At 50.4% G+C, this 18,250-nt stretch overlaps 1 protein-coding gene across 8 annotated transcripts in view; it reads right to left on the bottom strand.

Moving 5' to 3' along the window:
- The window catches only part of PXK (PX domain containing serine/threonine kinase like), a 96,509-nt gene extending 87,413 nt beyond the window's left edge, over positions 1–9,096 (bottom strand). For 5 of the 8 annotated variants that reach the window (XM_008260843.4, XM_051851521.2, XM_051851520.2 and 2 more), the window contains exon 1: positions 8,879–9,096. In XM_008260843.4, the coding sequence (XP_008259065.2) occupies positions 8,879–8,980 (102 nt within the window). In that variant the 5' untranslated portion in view covers positions 8,981–9,096. The remainder of the gene's footprint in view (positions 1–8,878) is intronic. The other 3 variants (XM_002713274.5, XM_008260844.3, XM_070050671.1) reach the window with 1 other exon arrangement.
- Positions 9,097–18,250: the final 9,154 nt, after the last annotated feature.

Genomic DNA, 18,250 nt, shown 5'->3' on the forward strand with positions numbered 1-18,250 from the left:
GGGGAGTGCTTATTTAGGGCATTAGCTCTGAAATGCTGGCTCCTTGCTGAGCCTCTCCTAGTGCCTAAGCCCCAGGAGAGACCAGACTCTCACAGCTGCCCACACTCTCCCAGGCCGACGGGCGCTCTCGACACCTGACTGTACGTTTGGTTTATGCCTCTGCTACTTCCACCAGGGTAGCAGCTCCTTGCTTCACTCATCTCTTTATGTTAGCACCCAGCACACTGCCTGGCACCTAGAAGACTCTTTAGAAGAGCCTATTAATGTTCCAGGGGTCAAATGTGTGTGCACCTATGTTGGAACTCCCCCAAGTTGAGCAAGGAGAGGAAGAACTGAAGTGGCCATTTGCTAGTGGCTAGCCCAGCCTTGCGGCTAAAAGGGCTGGGTCACAGGCTGGGCCCGCAGCCTTCCCACTGGCCTCCACTGCCACCTTTGACCACCAACAACCAGCTCTGCTCCTGGGCGGATGGGGTAGAGACCCTGGGCTGAGCCCTCCGGGCCTGGCTTTCAAAATATGTTCCTCCAGAGGTGAAAGGGAAAAAACAGTGGAAAATGGTGCTCTTTGAGAGGCTATTGACCTTTTTTGGCCATTTATTAGCAAAGCAGCCATGGCTGACAATGAGAGCAACTCTTAAATAAGTAATTCTCCTTTTTCCATTCAACAAACTTGAGTGCCAAAAAAAAGTCCCGGGCAGGCACTAGTGCTCTGACATAGGCAAAGGCAGTAACCAAGAGCCCGGCAGCTGGCACTTGTGTAGGGACTCTGCTCTGAACACACCGTGTGTGGGAGCTAAGTTAATCCTCGCAGCAGCCCTAACATACTCTGAGCGCCCCCACTTTACAGATGGAGAAACGGAGGCTGGACAGAGTAAGCAACCTGTCGACAATCATTACAGCACTGTCTCTCTCCTCAGTTATTCAGTTTCATCTCTGCGCACAGGCGGGGGAGGCGAGTAAAAATAGAAAGTAGGGTAGTAAGAAATAGCATGTATGTAAAACGTTTGTGCTTCGGGGACAGATCTACTCTGTGGGAATTTCAGAGGGAGGAAGAGAAATCACATCCAGCTTGGCAGGTAAGATGGGAAACAGAGCAGGGCACAGGAAGGGTTTCCTGTGCCTCCAATTACTCTGCGCATTCCAAAAAATACAATGATTCAACAAATGCTTACCAAATGTCAGGAAACATTCTAGTTTGCAGCGGAACCAAAACAGCAACATGTAGACAAGAAAGCTGCTTTTGGAGTAAAAGAAACAAACCTCAAAGAGTCAAAGAGAAAGACCTGCAAAGAGGCAGAACCAGCGACCCGTACCCCTGGCGTACCCCTGGCGTGAAGGAGTGGGAAGGGGCACAGGTGCACCCTGTGTGCCCAGAGCAGGGAGTGCACCCTGCTGCCTCCCTAGAACCAACCACAGCCCCATCAGAGAGCTGGGGCTCCAGGAGCATCTTCAGGGTAAACAAGTGCAGGGAAGCCCAAGCACGGCCAGTTATGGCCCAGCCATTCCACAGGTATTGTTGGGCCCCAGCCATCATGCTGGCCATCTAGACGCTTGGCCGGACACTGGAGGTCTGGGATGAGCAGGCTCCCTTCCAGTTTCATTTCCCTCTGCTTCTGCAATGGCATTGGGAATGGGGGTATGTAGGGCTAAGATGCGAAGAGTACTGGCCCCACCCGGGAGTCACCTGTCTCCTGAGGTAGGGCAGCCTCAAAGAAGGCGCTGAATGAACAAGACCACTTTCCCTTTCCACCTCCACAGGTGGTTCTCAGACATTTTTAGATCCAGGACTGCCCCTACCACCAGAATAGCTTCAGCTGAGTTAATGAGAACTAGCCTGCTTCGGTAAGCCATGTCAGAGCAGTGTGGGCAGCCTTGGTTTAAGTATTACAAAGAGGAGTGCCGTGTCAAGCAGGCGGAAGCAGAGCTGGGGCAGGCACTCTGCTCGCTGGCGCACAGACAGCCCTCTGCCCTTCCCCTGCGCCACTCTAAGTCACTGGTTTGCATGAACCTAAATGCACTATGGAAGCTGCAACCTAAAGTGACATTTTCACACCTACAAGACATATCCATCTGTTGTTTCTAAACAGACGGTTTTCTGAAAGTAGGGGGGACGTGGTAATGCAGAGAAGTCTCACCAATTCAAGTAAGTCCTTCTCTAAGGTGATCATCTGAAAATGCTCCCAGAGAGTGATGCACAGCCTACGAGGAGGCTCTCAGGGGTGTTACAGACACGTGTACAGGAGTCGATGGGGACTGTGAAAGGAGTTGGCCCTAAGAGCTGAAGACTGTGTGCTTAGAATACACTCTGAGTTACGATATACTCCTAACTAGTGCTAGAAAACGTTCCAGGGTCACGGCTCAGCAACACCGAGCTGCTTTCTGGGGTAATGAAAAGGTTCTAAAATTGACTGTGGTGATGGAGACACAACTCTGCAAAACACTAACAGCCACTGAACTGTATACGTGAAATGGGTGAAGTGTACGGTAGGTGACTTATATAGAGGAGTATCCTAAAACAAAACCAACAAAACACAGCTTTCCAGGAAAACTCCTGTTACTCTGCGATGGGGTCTGCAGACCAACACGATTGCATTAATGAACAGGAGAGTGACCTCTTAGCCACCTAGAAATAGCTATTCAATGATCTGAAGACAACAATGGCAATGGAATACGCTTTTGCCTTCAACTGTACTCTTGTTCCTAAGCAGAAGGAAATTCTCTGTAACTTACTCGACAGCCAGAAATGGCCACTTTCCCAAAGACCGTTGTCAGCGGGGTCGGCTGGAGGCTGAATGATCGATGTGCACACACACTTCCCCTCCTGAAGTTCCAGGTACTTACCCAAGATAAGGCGCTTGTCCCTCAATCCTGACTCAACAGTTTCAAACTGCCAAGGAAGGGCCAGGGCCACGGCCACTGCCCCCAAAGAAGAGTCACATTTTAATTTCTCCCACTAGGTACATGGTGTTTGTAAAGCAAATCACTGACACGAGTGACTTCCAGGTTAAGGGAAAAAACAATGGGAATAGTCTATTATTCACCCTAATATCCCTCAAATACTTAAGCTTTTACAAGTTCTAAAACAACCTTCAGGTCCAGTTCTCTCTCTCTCAGAATGTTGGAACATACTGCACGTTCATTCCAAATGAAGCTGCCCCCAAACCTCCAGCAGGTTGCAGGGGCAACACTTCTTGCCTACAGAGGTCAACAGAGGATGTGTTTTCCTTGCTCCAAATGAGCCCACTTAAACCTTGGATCAATATGCTCTGTCTTGAGACGGCAATCCATCGAGGAGCTGAGACTATGGGGTGGCTAGTTCTGGATGTAACTATCTTTGGACCCTTCTCACATGAAATAAATTTCAATCCGACATTTCCTCCTAGTAACTATAGCTAGGTTCCTATCTGCATGCCTGCTACGACAAACTTCCCCATGGGATAATGCTCAAAACAGGTGCTATAGGGTGACTGAGTATCAGCAGCCCCTGAATTAGGCTGCAGAAAGTTTTCTTCAAAAGAAAGAGATCACTTAGAGTCTCTAATAAGCTAATTACGGGTCTCTAAAAGCTTCCAACTCAGACTCCTGATTGCATTCATCACAGGTTTCTAGGACAAGTGGAGAAAAACACATACTCAAGTACAAGACAAGTGATTAGAGTCCCAGAAATAATCGCTGTTAATACCTTACAATATGTGCAAATGCTGCCAAGTTAACCATCAGAGACTCCCTTTGTCTCTGCAAACATCTTCACAGAAATTTTTAAAGTATTCAATAAAACTTGGAATTCTACAGAAACTTCAAAATAGCATCCCAAAAGAGATATAGATTCTGGTATCAAGTACTAGATTACTTAAAATGTCAAGTCTGGGGGCTGGTGTTGGTGGCACAGTGGGTTAAGCTGCCACACACAACACTGGCGTCCTATATTGCTAACTCTGCTTCTGATCCAGCACTCTGCTAATGCACTTGGGAAAGCAGTGGAACATGGCCCAGGCACTTAGACCCCTGCCACCCATGTGGGACACCAGGATAGAGTTCCTGGGCCCTGGCTTGGGCTTGGCCAAGCCTTGGCTGCTGTAGCCATTTGGGGAGTGAACCAATGGATGGAAAATCTCTGTCTCTGTTGCTCTGCCTTTCAAAAAAAAAAAAAAAAAAAAACACTTTTAAAAAAAAATTCAAGTCTGAGGAGAGGAGCAAGTGTTTGGCCTAGCAGTTAATATGCCTGTCTCCCAGAACAGGGTGCCTGGGTTGAATTTCCAGCCCTGGCTCCTGACTGCAGCTTCCCGCCACTGCAAACTGGGAGGAAGAGGCGATGGTTATAGCATTCCTGCCACCCCCATGGGAGACCTGAATTGAGTTCCTGGCTCCCAACTTTGTCCCAGCCCAAGCTGGAAAGTCGTGTGTATTTGGAGAGTGAACCACTGAGGAACTCTGTCTCCCTGTGTCTGCCTCTCAAATAGTTAAGTTAAAAAAAAAAAAATGTTCTGCAGGGGTGTGTGTGTGAGTGTGTGTGTGCATGTGGGTGTGGGTGTGTGCAAACTGTTGAACTTTTAAGTATAGAGTTGGTCTTCTGTGTTTAAAGTTAATTGAAAATGGATCTTAGTGGAGATTGGGACTGGGATTGGGAGAGGGAAGAGGAGGAGGAGTGGGAGCACGGGTATGGTGGGAAGAATCACTATATTCCTAAAATTGTACTTATGAAATGTGTGAAGTTTATATTCCTTAAGTAAAAGGTTTATTTGGGGAAAAAAAAGGACTTAATGAAAAAGAAACAAGTGAAAGAAGATGATGAAACTAAAAAAAAAAAAAAAAGTTCCGCCTCTGAAGGCAATGATGTCACCTCTACTGGCACCACAGCTGAATAGGTATTCTGGTGATTCAGGAACAAAGTTTAAAAGACAATCAGAAAAAAAGGAGGCCACTGACAATCAGCCAAGCCAGAAAAGGAACTCCAGGCCCACCTCTGTGACAGGTCTCACGTATGTGGGTAAAGGCCGTGGGTGACTTGCATACATACTGGAAAACCCAAGACCTCAGAATCCCAGAGAACAAAAACCCCATGAAAACAGGAGCTGTCTGGTTCTGCGTCCTATCGCCAGTGCATGCCTCCACACAGCACGCACTCAAGATATTCTTGTTGAACAAATGAGTGTTGTTGAGTAAACAAACCATGCAGGAATGCAGTTTCAAAAAATCCCAAGTTCAAGGAGAGATCCATTTTCAGTAAAGAATTTAATGTGTGATATCTGTTCCACAGATTTTTAAAAAAATGTTGTTATGACTCAAATATCACTGAAATTATCTTTTGTTTCTCAAGAACAAAATGCACCAATGGCAGGGTAAACGGGCCCTGATCCACAGGGTCCTCACAGACGCCCACTGGGAGAGAGAGCTGAGATGAAACCCCAGCTAGCACACCATGGAGTACCCACCCACAAAACTCAGATGTGCACCCTGGATCACCCTCTCCAAAAGTTCACTTTCAGCGAGGTATGCAGTTTTAGGTCTGGTAAGTTTTCCCTTTCGTGTAGCCAAGAACTTCTGCTTCTCTTGCCTTCTCTATGTCCTCCCAAACTCCCCGTGTGACTTTTTGCCAAAGCCCCCTTTGTTTGGGGAATCTTTCCCCTTCTTCTCACCTCCTGCTGAGAGTATCACATCCCTAAGTACTGGCTTCTCTGGTTTTGTGGAAGCTTCATCTCCTTGCAATAGAGGCCTGGTCTGTTTCCTGAGGCTAAATTCATTGTGCTCCGTAAAAATGAAAATAAAATCATTCAAATCACAGTCACACACTGAATCACGGCCCAACACGCGTCCTTTCTGCCAGCTGCTTCTCCAAACACTACGTCCCTTTCCGGTGGTGACTTGTGTCCTCCTCTGCCTTCTGGCGTCTGCATCTTCCAGTCTGCAGATTTTTCCCCTCCCAAGCTCACAGATCCAAAATCAGATGGAACCGCAAATGTTCAACTACACACTCTGCTTCCCGAGGCTAAACCATCCCAATAAATGACAGGTACCCTGCACGGAAACGGGTTTACTTCAATAACACACCTTCACGGTGTGACGTGGACTGTCAGGGGGTGAAGAGACAAAAAGGAATGCACTTGACAAACACTTCAGAAAGATGAATTCGGCTGATCTTCCCAACAACCGTGGAAGGCAGGCCGGGCTGGCATTTATTACCTCCATTTACAGCTCGCAAAACTGAACATTAAAAAGAGAATGAATGACTTGCCCAGCCAATGTCACATGACTAGCGAGTGTCAGCCCAGGTCTGTGTAAGGTCTCACCTTTGCCGGCTCAAAGGCTATCTGCTCCTGTGTAAGCACATTCCCTCCGTTTGTCTTTCCACAGTCCAGGAGGAACTCCTGGGGCAGTGAGGGCTTCCCAGGGAGGAACACCCCTGACCTTTGGGACCCTTGACCTTTGGGACGAGGCTCCCTTCAGATCACGAGCTGGAAATCCATCTTCAGGCTCCCCCCCAGAGAGCAGAGCCTTGCTCTTCAACGTGCCACTCTTGACAACTACTTTCCAAGATAATTTCCAACAGCTCTAGTTTTAAAAGGACTTACTCATATGACACTAAGAGGCCAAAAGTCCACATCAGCCTATGATTTCCTCAATGAAATGCGGAGCTGATGCAATATTTCTCAAACTTTATAGCTAAAATGACAAGAACACAGAACAGTCAAAATATTATGCAAGACAATGCTACATTTTTTTTATTCCTCCACATCTGCATCTATGGGTCTCCTGTGAGTCATCGTCTTTTGTGTTCAGTCATCATTATAAGAACTGCCATTTTCTACCCCCAGACTATTTCATTTCTGAAAGAGTAGCTCAGAAATAAAAATGGTACCCTGTGAGATTTTTCACCTCCTTGCTGAAGCTCTGACCCCTAAGCTAGCACCCCAGATGCTGTGTTGCTCCAAAACTCACAATTGCCATTTTACACAAAACGAGGCCAAGCAAGGTTGTAGCCCGTTGATTTATTCAATAAACAAACATGAAATCCTATCAGGATACCAAGGACTGGGACCCCAAAGTGAACAAGAAGCACCCCTCCTTTCACGGCCTGGTGGCAGGAAGAGAAGAAGTAATTACAGCGGCAGGCACGTGGCACAGTGGGCTGCAGCTTGTGATGTTGGCAGCCCATACTGGAGCCGGTCCGAGTCCTGGTAGGCTCTGCTTCTGATCCGGGTTCCTGCTAAGGTGCGTGGGAGGCAGCAAATGAAGGGTCCCTGCCACCCATGTGAGAGATCCGGAAGGAGTTCCTGGCTCCTGGCCTCAGCCTGGACCAGCCCAGGCTGTTGCGGGCATTTGGGGAGTGAACCAGTGAACAGATCTCTTTCCCTGTACTGTGTCACTTTGCATTTCAAATAAATAACTCTTCAATAGAAGATTTATTATTTCAAGTAAATAAATATTCAATAGAATTACAAAATAAATTTATCAAGGTTAAGGTGGGGGAGGGGGGAGTAAGCACATGGCCTGGGGCAGTGGCTACCCGAGAATACTTCCTGGAGGAAGTGGCCTATGAGCATTTATGAGCATCTATCTCCTTGCTTTCAGCACAAAATAAACCTAAAAGACTCAGCTGTGTTCCCTGAAAGTTTTAAGATTTACTTGCCAGCAGTCAAGTAAAACAATTTAACTTAAGAGCAGAATGCTTCTGTGCCCTCAATTTAACCCTTACCCAACATGCCATTCCACGCTAACTACAAGCTGAACAGATTCTGTCCTGTAGGTACTCTCACACGTCTACAGAGTAGGACTAAAGATAGACACAGGGAAATAAAAGGCATTTTTTTTTTTAGAAGAGGTAATCGTTTTCCGCACTGGAAATGAACACTTGAAACAAGCCAAGCCCTACAAAGCACGGCTGTCGGAAGAGGAAACTGGGGTTCAAAAAAGCCCCACTTTAATACGAGAGAATAAAAGGTCTCTTTGAACACCAGAGGAGCCTGAACAAAAAGAGAAACAGAAGGCTATTGTGGGCGCTCCGTCGCCAGATGATGAACCCCCAAACACACGGCCACGGTAAACAAACAGCCTCTGAGCCTGCCCCAGCGCCACAATGCGAGGAATCCTCTCGCTCCCATTCATCACTTCCCCAAAGTGCCCCCTGGCTGCCAGCGCCAAGGTTTCTGCTGGTTCCCCGGGGGGTTTATTGCTTGTAAATTATCATGTATAGTGTAGTGTGTGCGCCTCTCAGAAAAAAATAAGAAGGACAGAAAAAGAGAGGCAGAGGCAGATGAAAACCACCACGGTGTTAAAGCCCCATAAAACGCGGTCCGTGTCCCCGAAAGGAACTCCGCCTGTATTTACTACGAGGATGCCACTCCGGGGGATTTCAACCGCCAGCGACAGCCACCGCTGCGCACACGGCGGAGCCGGTGGGAGGCGGGAAGGGGCTCGCTGGTACACCTGCCACCGCACGACCCCTGGCCACGCAGCTGGCCCGGCCCTGCCATTCTCGCTCCGCCGTCCCAACAAGTAGCCTCTCAAGTCCTCCTTCAACCCGGCCCGCACACCCTCACCCCTCCACGGAGACCCCCCGACAGCAGGCGGGGACACTCCAGAGGCCCCCGGAGAAGGCTGGCGCCGGGTAGAAGTGGGCGGGAGGGTCCTGAGGAACCACTCCCCACCTCGGCACTAGTGCAAGGTGGGCCCGGGAATCCAACTTGGACTCTCCCCTCCAGGCCACCGCCGAACCCCTCAGGGCCTCAGCGTCCTCCCGGGCCCGCGGACCCCGACCCGGACCCACGGCCACGCCACAGCCTCCGCGGCCAGGGCCGCCCATCCCCTGCCCGGCTCCCCGCCCGGCCCGCGCCCGGCCGCCCGCAACCCTCCCCGGCCGCGGGCCGCCCGCCCGGCGACGCACCGTGTGGGACTGCAGGCTCTGGCTCGCCTCGATGGCTGCTGTCAGCGGCACCGTGTCGTCCAGCAGCACCTTGCCGGCCGGTGGCTTCTCCATGAAGGCCATTCCGGGACGCCCGGCCGCCGGCGCCTCGGGACGCGGGGCAGGAACCGGAGGCGCCGACTCCCGCCGCCCGCGCCGCTGCACCGCCGCCGCCGCCGCTGTCAACACGCGCCGCCCCACGCGCCGCCGCCGCCGCCGCCCGCCGGCCCGCAGGGTCCTAGCGCCGTCGCTGCCGCCGCCGCTGTCAACACGGGTCGCCGCCGCTGCCCGCGCGGTCCTAGCGCCGAACCGCCGCCACCGGCCGCCCGACTGGACTTTGCCCACCCCGTGCAGAACGGCTGCTGCCAGCGGCACAGTGTCGTTGCCTTGGGCTCGAGCCTCCCAGCTCCTCACGGCCGTGAGGCAGATCCGGTACTCTTGACGCTGGGCTTCGACTCCAGGAACACTCCACGCTAAGCCATCACCACCAGGAATCCCGGGATGCCGCCAACTGAGCCCGGGATTCCTAGAACCTTCAACCTTCTGACCCTGAGCTTTCTGAAACCAAGCCTATCAGAGTTGGGCGTTTACGCTCTGGGACGGGAAGACCTTGAGATCCTTAAAACTGAGCCTCTCTCCGGAGCTCCCACCCCCAGGCCTGGACACCAAGACTCAGAAAAACTAACTTCAGAATGGACCCTCAGCCTGAACTCTAAACCTCAGACTTTCTTAAAAAAAAAAAATCGCTCGGATTCAGGTTTTCAGGGGCCTGGAAGAAGGGCTCCTCAGGCCCAGAACCTAAAAGCTGGGCCCACAGAATTGGGCCCCCCAGTGGAGGGTTAGAGACTTAGGCCCTCAGACCCAAGCACTAAGAACTGGGTACCCTAAGAACAGGTGCAGAGGCTCCCAGCCTCTACATTTGGCCCAGCTCTCTGGTCAGCCCACAGACCTGTAGGCCCCAGAACTTTCAACCAAATCCCTAAGAGTTGCAGTCTTCAGTCCTACTCCGCTGGCTGCCAAGAACCTCAGCCCAGCACCAAAAAACATTGGGATCCACTTTTCAGTCCTAATCTGCCCCCACAGCCTGCCTGAACCCAAAGCTGCAATCCTAGTACCACCTTCATCCCCCCCACCCCCCCAACACCCATGTAGAAATTCCACCCCCACTTCCCCTATCTAGGACCCCCAACACCCATGTAAAAAATTCCACTCCCACTGCCCCCATCTAGGACAGCATGCCAGGATGGTGGGGGAAGGTTAGACCTGCCATCATGACCATGAGCCCCAGGGCTCGTGTGTCACCTGCTGTGTGACTCTGAGTTAGCTACTCAGCCTCTCTGAGCCCCAGCTCCCCGTGTGCCAAATGGAGAGAATATCTGTATGGAAAGCCAAGGGGGGAATGCGGTAGGCAGGAAGGGGGCTTGGTCCACACACAATAAACGCTTAAAGAACAGTTATTTCTGCCTTCCCCAACAGCTCACAGAACTGAAGGCTTCCAACTCTTAAATTTGCTTCCGCTGGATTTCTACAGTACAGATGAGGTTGCTTGGTACTCTTGCCATGGCCACCCAAATCTGACATCATGGTAAAGGCCAAGATTCTATCTATGGGGTCCCCTCTCCAGAGCTCAAGCCTATTGGGGGCTGTTGCACAACCCTGAGTGGCCAAGTGGCTATGAGGCAACAGTGTGGCTTCAAGGGCCAACACCCACTAGAAGGAGGTGTGAAGAGAGGAGACTGGCATGTGAGGAGTCAGCCCTACACATTACTTCCACCTCTGTAAGGAAAATGGATTATTTCATTGCCCCAAGCACAGAAACCCAAATCCCCAAATCCTGCTTTCATCACTATTTTCATCTGCCAACCGAGACAGACAATGCTCCTCTCACTGCTGGTGTGGGGTTTAAACCGGCCCAAGCGTTTGGGGCAGCATTCGTTCCTTCTGCATTGGCTGAGCACGGACAATGTGGCAGGCCTGGCGCTGGGAGCAGGAATTCGCCAATATACATCAAAGGCTTTGAGAATGCTCTCCCTGTGACTCAGTGGTTTTGCCTACAGGAGGGCATGTTGCAGATAGAGCATGCAAAGGTAGTTTTCTAACAATAGGGGATTAGACAGATTGTGATACAATCAGGAAATTTTTTACAATGCTAAAAATCAAGTTACCACTATTTAAGATGTTGGGGTAGCTGGCGCTGCGGCTCACTAGGCTAATCCTCCGCCTTGCGGTGCCGGCACACCGGGTTCTAGTCCCGGTCGGGGCGCCGGATTCTGTCCCGGTTGCCCCTCTTCCAGGCCAGCTCTCTGCTATGGTCAGGGAGTGCAGTGGAGGATGGCCCAGGTGCTTTGGCCCTGCACCCACATGGGAGACCAGGAGAAGCACCTGGCTCCTGCCATCGGATCGGCGTGGTGTGCCGACCGCAGCGCGCCGGCCACTGGAGGGTGAACCAATGGCAAAGGAAGACCTTTCTCTCTCTCTCTCACTGTCCACTCTGCCTGTCAAAAAAAAAAAAAAAATGTTGGGGAAAGCTGTTGATGTAATAGTATGGTCACAATACATGTATAGGAGACACACTGGAAGGAAACTCCTTAATCTCTTAAAATGTCTCAAAATTTGTTTCTTAAAGGCAGAAAGACACACACACACACAGAGACGTATTTCATCTGCGGGTCCACTCTCCAAATGCCCACAACAGCTAAGGTTGGGCCAGGGTGCAGCCGGGAGACGGAGTCAAGCCGGGCCTCGCAGGAGCGACAGGCACCCAGGTACTTAAGCCACCACCTGCTTCTTCCCAGGGAGGAGGAAGCTGCAGGCCGAAGTGGAGCTGCGACCCAAACCCATGCACTGCACTGTGGGATGTGGACATCCCAAGAAGCACCTAAACTGCTGGACCAAGAAAGCAAAATCAGGACTTCTTTTTTAGGCTTTTTTGTATTTTTCAAAATGCCTCTCAAATTTTATTTGTATAATGATGAAAAAAAATAATAATAAAGTCTAGTGCTCCGAGGAGGCCCTGGTTCAGGAGACCATTTCTGGGCGTCAAGAGGAAGGCTTCTCTGTATCCAACCAGCCAGGACTTAATGCCATTGTCACTGTTATTTGTGCAAACACACAATCCAAAGCTTCAGTAAAAAAAAAAGCCCCAACTTTTCCATGGCCTATACAAGTAATTTCACACGCTCTGAAGATGGCATTGTGTGTACTATTCTCAGATCATTCTTCTCCTTTAAGATTGTATGATTGGCAGGTGACCCTCTCCCTGTGTGTTTCCGTCAAAACAGTGACAGTAGTGCTCTCAGTATTCCTTGAGGTCTCTTGATATTGTAGGCCCTGAAGAGGACAACCTGGAAAACAAGCAGAGTTCTTTTCCTCCAATCACTCCTTAGGAGGAAGACTGTGAGAGAAACCATGCTCCAAGTCCTGGGATCCCGGCCCCAGCCACCAGGGGAGGCCAAAGGAGAAGCGAGGAACCGTAGTTACAACACACGATTGGGGCAGTTTTCAGGAGAGTTGGGGCTTGAGCGAGCTTGGAGAGCAAGGAATGTAGAGAACACTGCAGTTCTTCTTTCAGCCAGCCCCTTACTGGGCATGGTCTAGATGCCACTGTGTCAGAAGTTAAAGCAGAATCTGGCGGTGGCATCACAGTGTAGTCGGCAGAGCCGCCTGTGACACTGGCATCCTATTTGGGCACCTGTTCATGTACTGCCTGCTCCATTTCTGCCAGCTCCCTGCTAATGGCATGGGAAAGCAGCAGCAGATGACCCAAGGACTTGGACCCCTCTCACCCACATGGGAGACCCAGATGAAGCTCCTGGCTCCTGGCTTCAGCCTGGCCCAGCCCCAGCTGTTGTGGCCAAGTGGGGAGTGAACCGGTAGATGGAAGACTTTCTCTCTCTCTCTTTCCTTCTGTGTAACTCTCACTTTAAAATAAATAAATAGGCCGGCGCCGCGGCTCACTAGGCTAATCCTCCGCCTAGCGGCGCCGGCACACCGGGTTCTAGTCCCGGTCGGGGCGCCGGATTCTGTCCCGGTTGCCCCTCTTCCAGGCCAGCTCTCTGCTGTGGCCAGGGAGTGCAGTGGAGGATGGCCCAGGTGCTTGGGCCCTGCACCCCATGGGAGACCAGGAAAAGCACCTGGCTCCTGGCTCCTGCCACCGGATCGGCACGGTGCGCCGGCCGCAGCGCGCCGGCCACGGCGGCCATTGGAGGGTGAACCAACGGCAAAGGAAGACCTTTCTCTCTGTCTCTCTCTCTCACTGTCCACTCTGCCTGTCAAAAAAATAAATAAATAAATAAATAAATCTAGGAAGTGAATCAGAGGGTGAAAGATCTCTGTCTCACTCTCTGACACTCAAATAAATAAATCCTAAAAAAAAAAAGACACGACAGATGTCACCTGCTATCAAACTGCTTAGCCAAATAAACAAGTGGAAAATACAACGTGGGTGCAGAGTGACAGGGCAGTCCAGAGGCTTTCGGGAGCTCTGGGCACAACAGTCATGGGAGGGCACCGGCAGAGCAGGGGATGTGAGTGGGCAGATGCTTAGCAGGAGGATGGAAAAGGAAGCCTGTTCACAGGCTCCTTCCCGTGCGGGGTTCCACCTTCTCCTGACAAGGTAGGGACGGTGCCCAGGGAACAAGCGTCTCTGAGCCTTGCCGACTGTGGAGAGCCGCTGAGACTGCAGCGGCCACTAACACACACTTCCGGCCTGCGCTCTGCTGTGCCAGGGAGAGAAACACGAATAACAAACTAATAGTTGGGGAGGAGGGCATGTTCACGTGGCCTCCTAAGGGTTAGGACATCTGCATCAGTGTTTAGGTTCGAGTCCCCAACTCCAGTTCCGTATAATGTACACCCTGGAGAGGCAGGTGATGCTCCGAGTAACTGGGCCCCTGCCACTCACGCTGGAGACCTGGATTGACTTCACAGCTCTGGCCACTGTGGGCACTTGTGGAATAAACTAGCGGATGGCAGTTCTAACTCTATCTCTGTAACTTAAAAAAAAGCATCCTGAGGGATAGGGATGGTGGGAGAAAGGTGTGGGGCTGGAGACAGGCAGAGAGAAGCAGGCAGTCAGGCTAGGAGTGGGGAAGCCAGGAGAAGGAAAGACAGCAGACTATTAGATGCAAGAAGCAGGCAAAAAGCTGTTGTTATAAAACTGAAGAGAAGGGGCCAGTGCTGTGGCACAGAGGGTTAAAGCTGCCACCTGCTGCGTGGGCATCCCACATAAGCACTGGTTCGAGTCTTGGCTGCTCCACTTTCCATCCAGCTCTCTGCTATGGCCTGGGAAAGTAGTGGAAGATGGCCCAAGTCCTTGGGCCCCTGCACCCACGTGAGAGACCCGGAGGAGGCTCCCAGCTTTGCATTGGCGCAACTCCAGCCATTGTGGCCATGTAGGGAGTAAACCAGCGGATGGAAGATCCCTCTATCTCTGCTTCTGCCTCTCTGTAACTCTTTCAAAAAATAAATAAATCTCAAAAAAAAAAAAAAAAAAAAAGAAAAGAAAAGAAAAAAGAAAAGGAAGCTAAAGAGTGCTGGTCATGGTTGAGAACCCAGGATCTGAGGAAACTTCTCAGGGTTCAGTCCTGACCTCGCTTCACTTTAGCTTCATCTACAAAACTGAGATAATGAAAGCCTCAACCCTGTGGATTTTGAAAATTATTTGAAAGGCAGATAGACAGGACCAGCACTATGGTGGAATGGGTAAAGCCACAGCCTGCAGTGCTGGCATCCCATATGGGCACCGGTTGGAGTCTCGGCAGCTCCACTTCTGAAACAGCTCTTTGCTATGGCCTGGGAAAGCAGTGGATGACAGCCCAAGCTCTTGGGCCCCTGGACCTGCATGGGAGAGCTGGAGGAAGCTCCTGGCTCCTGGCTTCGGATCGGCCCAACTCCAGCTGTTGCGGACATTTGGTGAGTGAACCAGCTGATGGCAGACCTTTCTCTATCTTAAAAACAAAAACAAAAACAAAAACAAAACGAAACAAACAAACAAAAAGCAGACAGACTTATCTCCCAGGCTCATTCCATAAATGAGCTAAGGCTGCACCAGGCCAAAATTAGGAGCCCAGAACTCAACCCAGGACTCCCATGTGGGTGGCAGGGACTCAACTACTTAAGCCATTACCTGCTGCCTCCTGGGGTGCACATCTTCAGAAAGCTGGAATCACGGCCGGCGCCGTGGCTCAATAGGCTAATCCTCCACCTTGCGGCGCCGGCACACCGGGTTCTAGTCCCGCTTGGGGCACCGGATTCTGTCCCGGTTGCCCCTCTTCCAGGCCAGCTCTCTGCTATGGCCAGGGAGTGCAGTGGAGGATGGCCCAGGTGCTTGGGCCCTGCACCCCATGGGAGACCAGGAAAAAGCACCTGGATCCTGGATCCTGCCATCGGATCAGTGCGGTGCGCCGGCTGCAGCGGCGGCCATTGGAGGGTGAACCAACGGCAAAGGAAGACCTTTCTCTCTCTGTCTCTCTCTCTCACTGTCCACTCTGCCTGTCAAAAATAAAAATAAAAAAATAAAAAAAAAAAAAGAAAGAAAGCTGGAATCAGAGGCTGAATCCAGGAGTGACATGGGTAATGACCTGGGGAGACTGGTAGAGAGAATGCACAGCAGAGCAGCTCCCATGCAGAACCACACAGGGAGAGAGAGCTGTTCAATGAAACAGATTCGCACACTTTCTGGAAGGGAAGAGACCTGAAGAGTTAGAAGTGAAGCTCAGAGTTCACCTCGTCTTCCTTGCTAAGGAAGTGAGAAATTAGGTATTTGATGGAATGTAGCCTGAAATACACTCTCAATCTAGTCTTCTCTCAGGAAATTTTTCCTGGAGAAGGAAGCCTTTTAGAACAAACAGTGCTGCGAGCTTCAGTTCTCATCCATTCAAATCCGCGCTGTGTCAGCGACCCCCTGAGGATCCTTGACTTACTGGGATCCAAGCCCCAAATTCCAGGAACGCCTCGACGTCCATTTGGCTGAAGTTGAAGCACGTTTCTGTGTTTCTTTTCCCTTTTTATTAATTTGAAAGGCAGAGGGACAGAGAGGGAGAGACAGAGATCTTCGATTTGCTGGTCCACTCCCCGAGGATCTACAACAGCCAGGGCCAGGTAAGGCGGAAACCAGGAGCCAAGAACTCCCACTGTGGCCAGGTCCTTGGGCCATCATCACTGCCTCCCAAGGCCTTAGCAAGACTCAGCTGACGCAGAGCGCGCCTAGTCCTCAAGCCACATACACCAACGTGGGATGCCAGCGTCTCACACGGCAGCTTAGCCCACTGTGCCACGCCACCTGCCCCGCCATGTGGTCAGTGTAGTGGGGCAGGCTGAATGTGGGGAAACCCTCCCCAGACCACAGGCTTCTGAATCAAATCAGCTTTACTTGCAGTCTCTGGCTGGCTAAACTAATGAGGAATACAGCAACCTCAGTCTTGGCCATGTACACAACCACTCAGGGCTAGCTGGAAAAAAAAATATTCATCATTGTTTGCCAAGTGTTTGGATGGCTGACAGGTTGTTTATCTAACAACTCCATGTTTGGCCAGATTGATTGAAGATAATGAGTTTCAGTGAGGACTTGGGGGGCCTGGCAACCGTTCTACAAAATCAAATCCTAGAAGCTCGTGATGAAGTGTCTCTTAACCAGCATGGCCCCCAAAGTAAGAGTGATGGTCTCTCTTGAAATATTCATGACCTGCCAATACACCATCAAAATTCAGCCCCTATTCTCACTTCCTTTATGTGCTGATACTTTCCATCACATCACTGGGGAATTTTTTCTGGGTTTCTAAGAAGGTCATTTGAACTGCTTTGTAACTCACTCACTAGTGGAAATAACTTGTTTTGGGAGCCTTCTATTCATTTTTTTTCTTACATATGCAAATATTAGTTGTAGGTTTCTGATGATTTTGAACTTAAATCATTTCTTCTGGCAGGTGATTTTGCTCCAACCTGAAATTTCTATCCAAATGCTCAGAATTCATGTCTCTGCTGAACTCGTGACCCAGATGAAGGCACAGAGAACAAAGAAGTGAAACATCTGGACCTTGGAGATAGTACTCACACATGGCCCGTCATTCAGCAGTGCCCTCACTCTGCTGACAGAGCTAGTTAATAAATTATGCCAACACATGAGCGTTCACAATGGCGCAGTCAACCCTTGGTAGGACAGGTTTTAATATAAAAACTTAATAGATATAATTTAGCAGCAATTTTCTTTGGGAGTAAATTGGTCTCTGAATCATATTCTAAGAACACAAAAGAAAAACGACTAATAATTCAGCAGAAAATGAAGACCTGCACTTACCTACGAGGTACGGTGTGCATTTAGCCACTCTTTCTTCTAGATGAATGTGCACGTCAGGCCCACAAGACAGATGGTGGCTGTGCAGAGGCATTCCCCTGCTGCCACTCAAGATCCGCTCTTCGAAAAGAGGGAAATGACTGACATCTCACTGATATGGAAATGCTTCTAACAGAATATAAAAATCTGTTAAGCAATTTTCCAGTACATTAGGCTGAAATTGCTGAAGATCAGTATTTCTTTCCGCAGTCTTAGAATGCCCCTGTGCGGAAAGTGCTGGCACAACCTGGCCTGATCCTCCAGTCACTACTTTTGTACTCATTCCCACATGTGACCTGGTACAGTCACAGCCACATCTGTTACCTGGGAGAGGACTTCCTAATCTAAGGCTCTCCCAAGCCTGCATTAGCAGACATCCTTTTTGGCTCAAAATGAGGTCACTTGGCTGTTTTTCCTTATAGTCAGCTTTAACAAAGCGTGAGTGGCTTCAGAGTCTCTCAGCTCTGGGTGAAAACGAAAAATCATCATTTACTGAGATGCATCAGTAACTTCTTGTCTACTTCCCTATTTCAACTTTTATTGACGTACAGAGATCAAAGACCCTAACTCCTAGGGAGCATAAAAAAGGCTGAAGTGCTCACACAGAGAAGCGACTTTTGAAAGCCACAGCAGTTAACAGCTGCTTTCTCTGCCCATACTTGGCCTACATGTAACTTTCTCTCTTTAGACTATCTCTTTAACCAATTCTGCTCTGAAGACAAATATCCACTGTCAACTTAGAAAACGGGTGGGGAGGTGAGAGGCACAGATGAAAGCCATCCAGTAATAGTATATATGAAAAGCATTGGCTGGCGCCGTGGCTCAATAGGCTAATCCTCCGCCTTGCGGCGCCGGCACACCGGGTTCTAGTCCTGATCGGGGCGCCGGATTCTGGCCCGGTTGCCCCTCTTCCAGGCCAGCTCTCTGCTGTGGCCAGGGAGTACAGTGGAGGATGGCCCAAGTGCTTGGGCCCTGCACCCCATGGGAGACCAGGAGAAGCACCTGGCTCCTGCCTTCGGATT

This window comes from Oryctolagus cuniculus, chromosome 10 (assembly GCF_964237555.1).
Source record: "Oryctolagus cuniculus chromosome 10, mOryCun1.1, whole genome shotgun sequence".
Taxonomy (NCBI): domain Eukaryota; kingdom Metazoa; phylum Chordata; class Mammalia; order Lagomorpha; family Leporidae; genus Oryctolagus; species Oryctolagus cuniculus.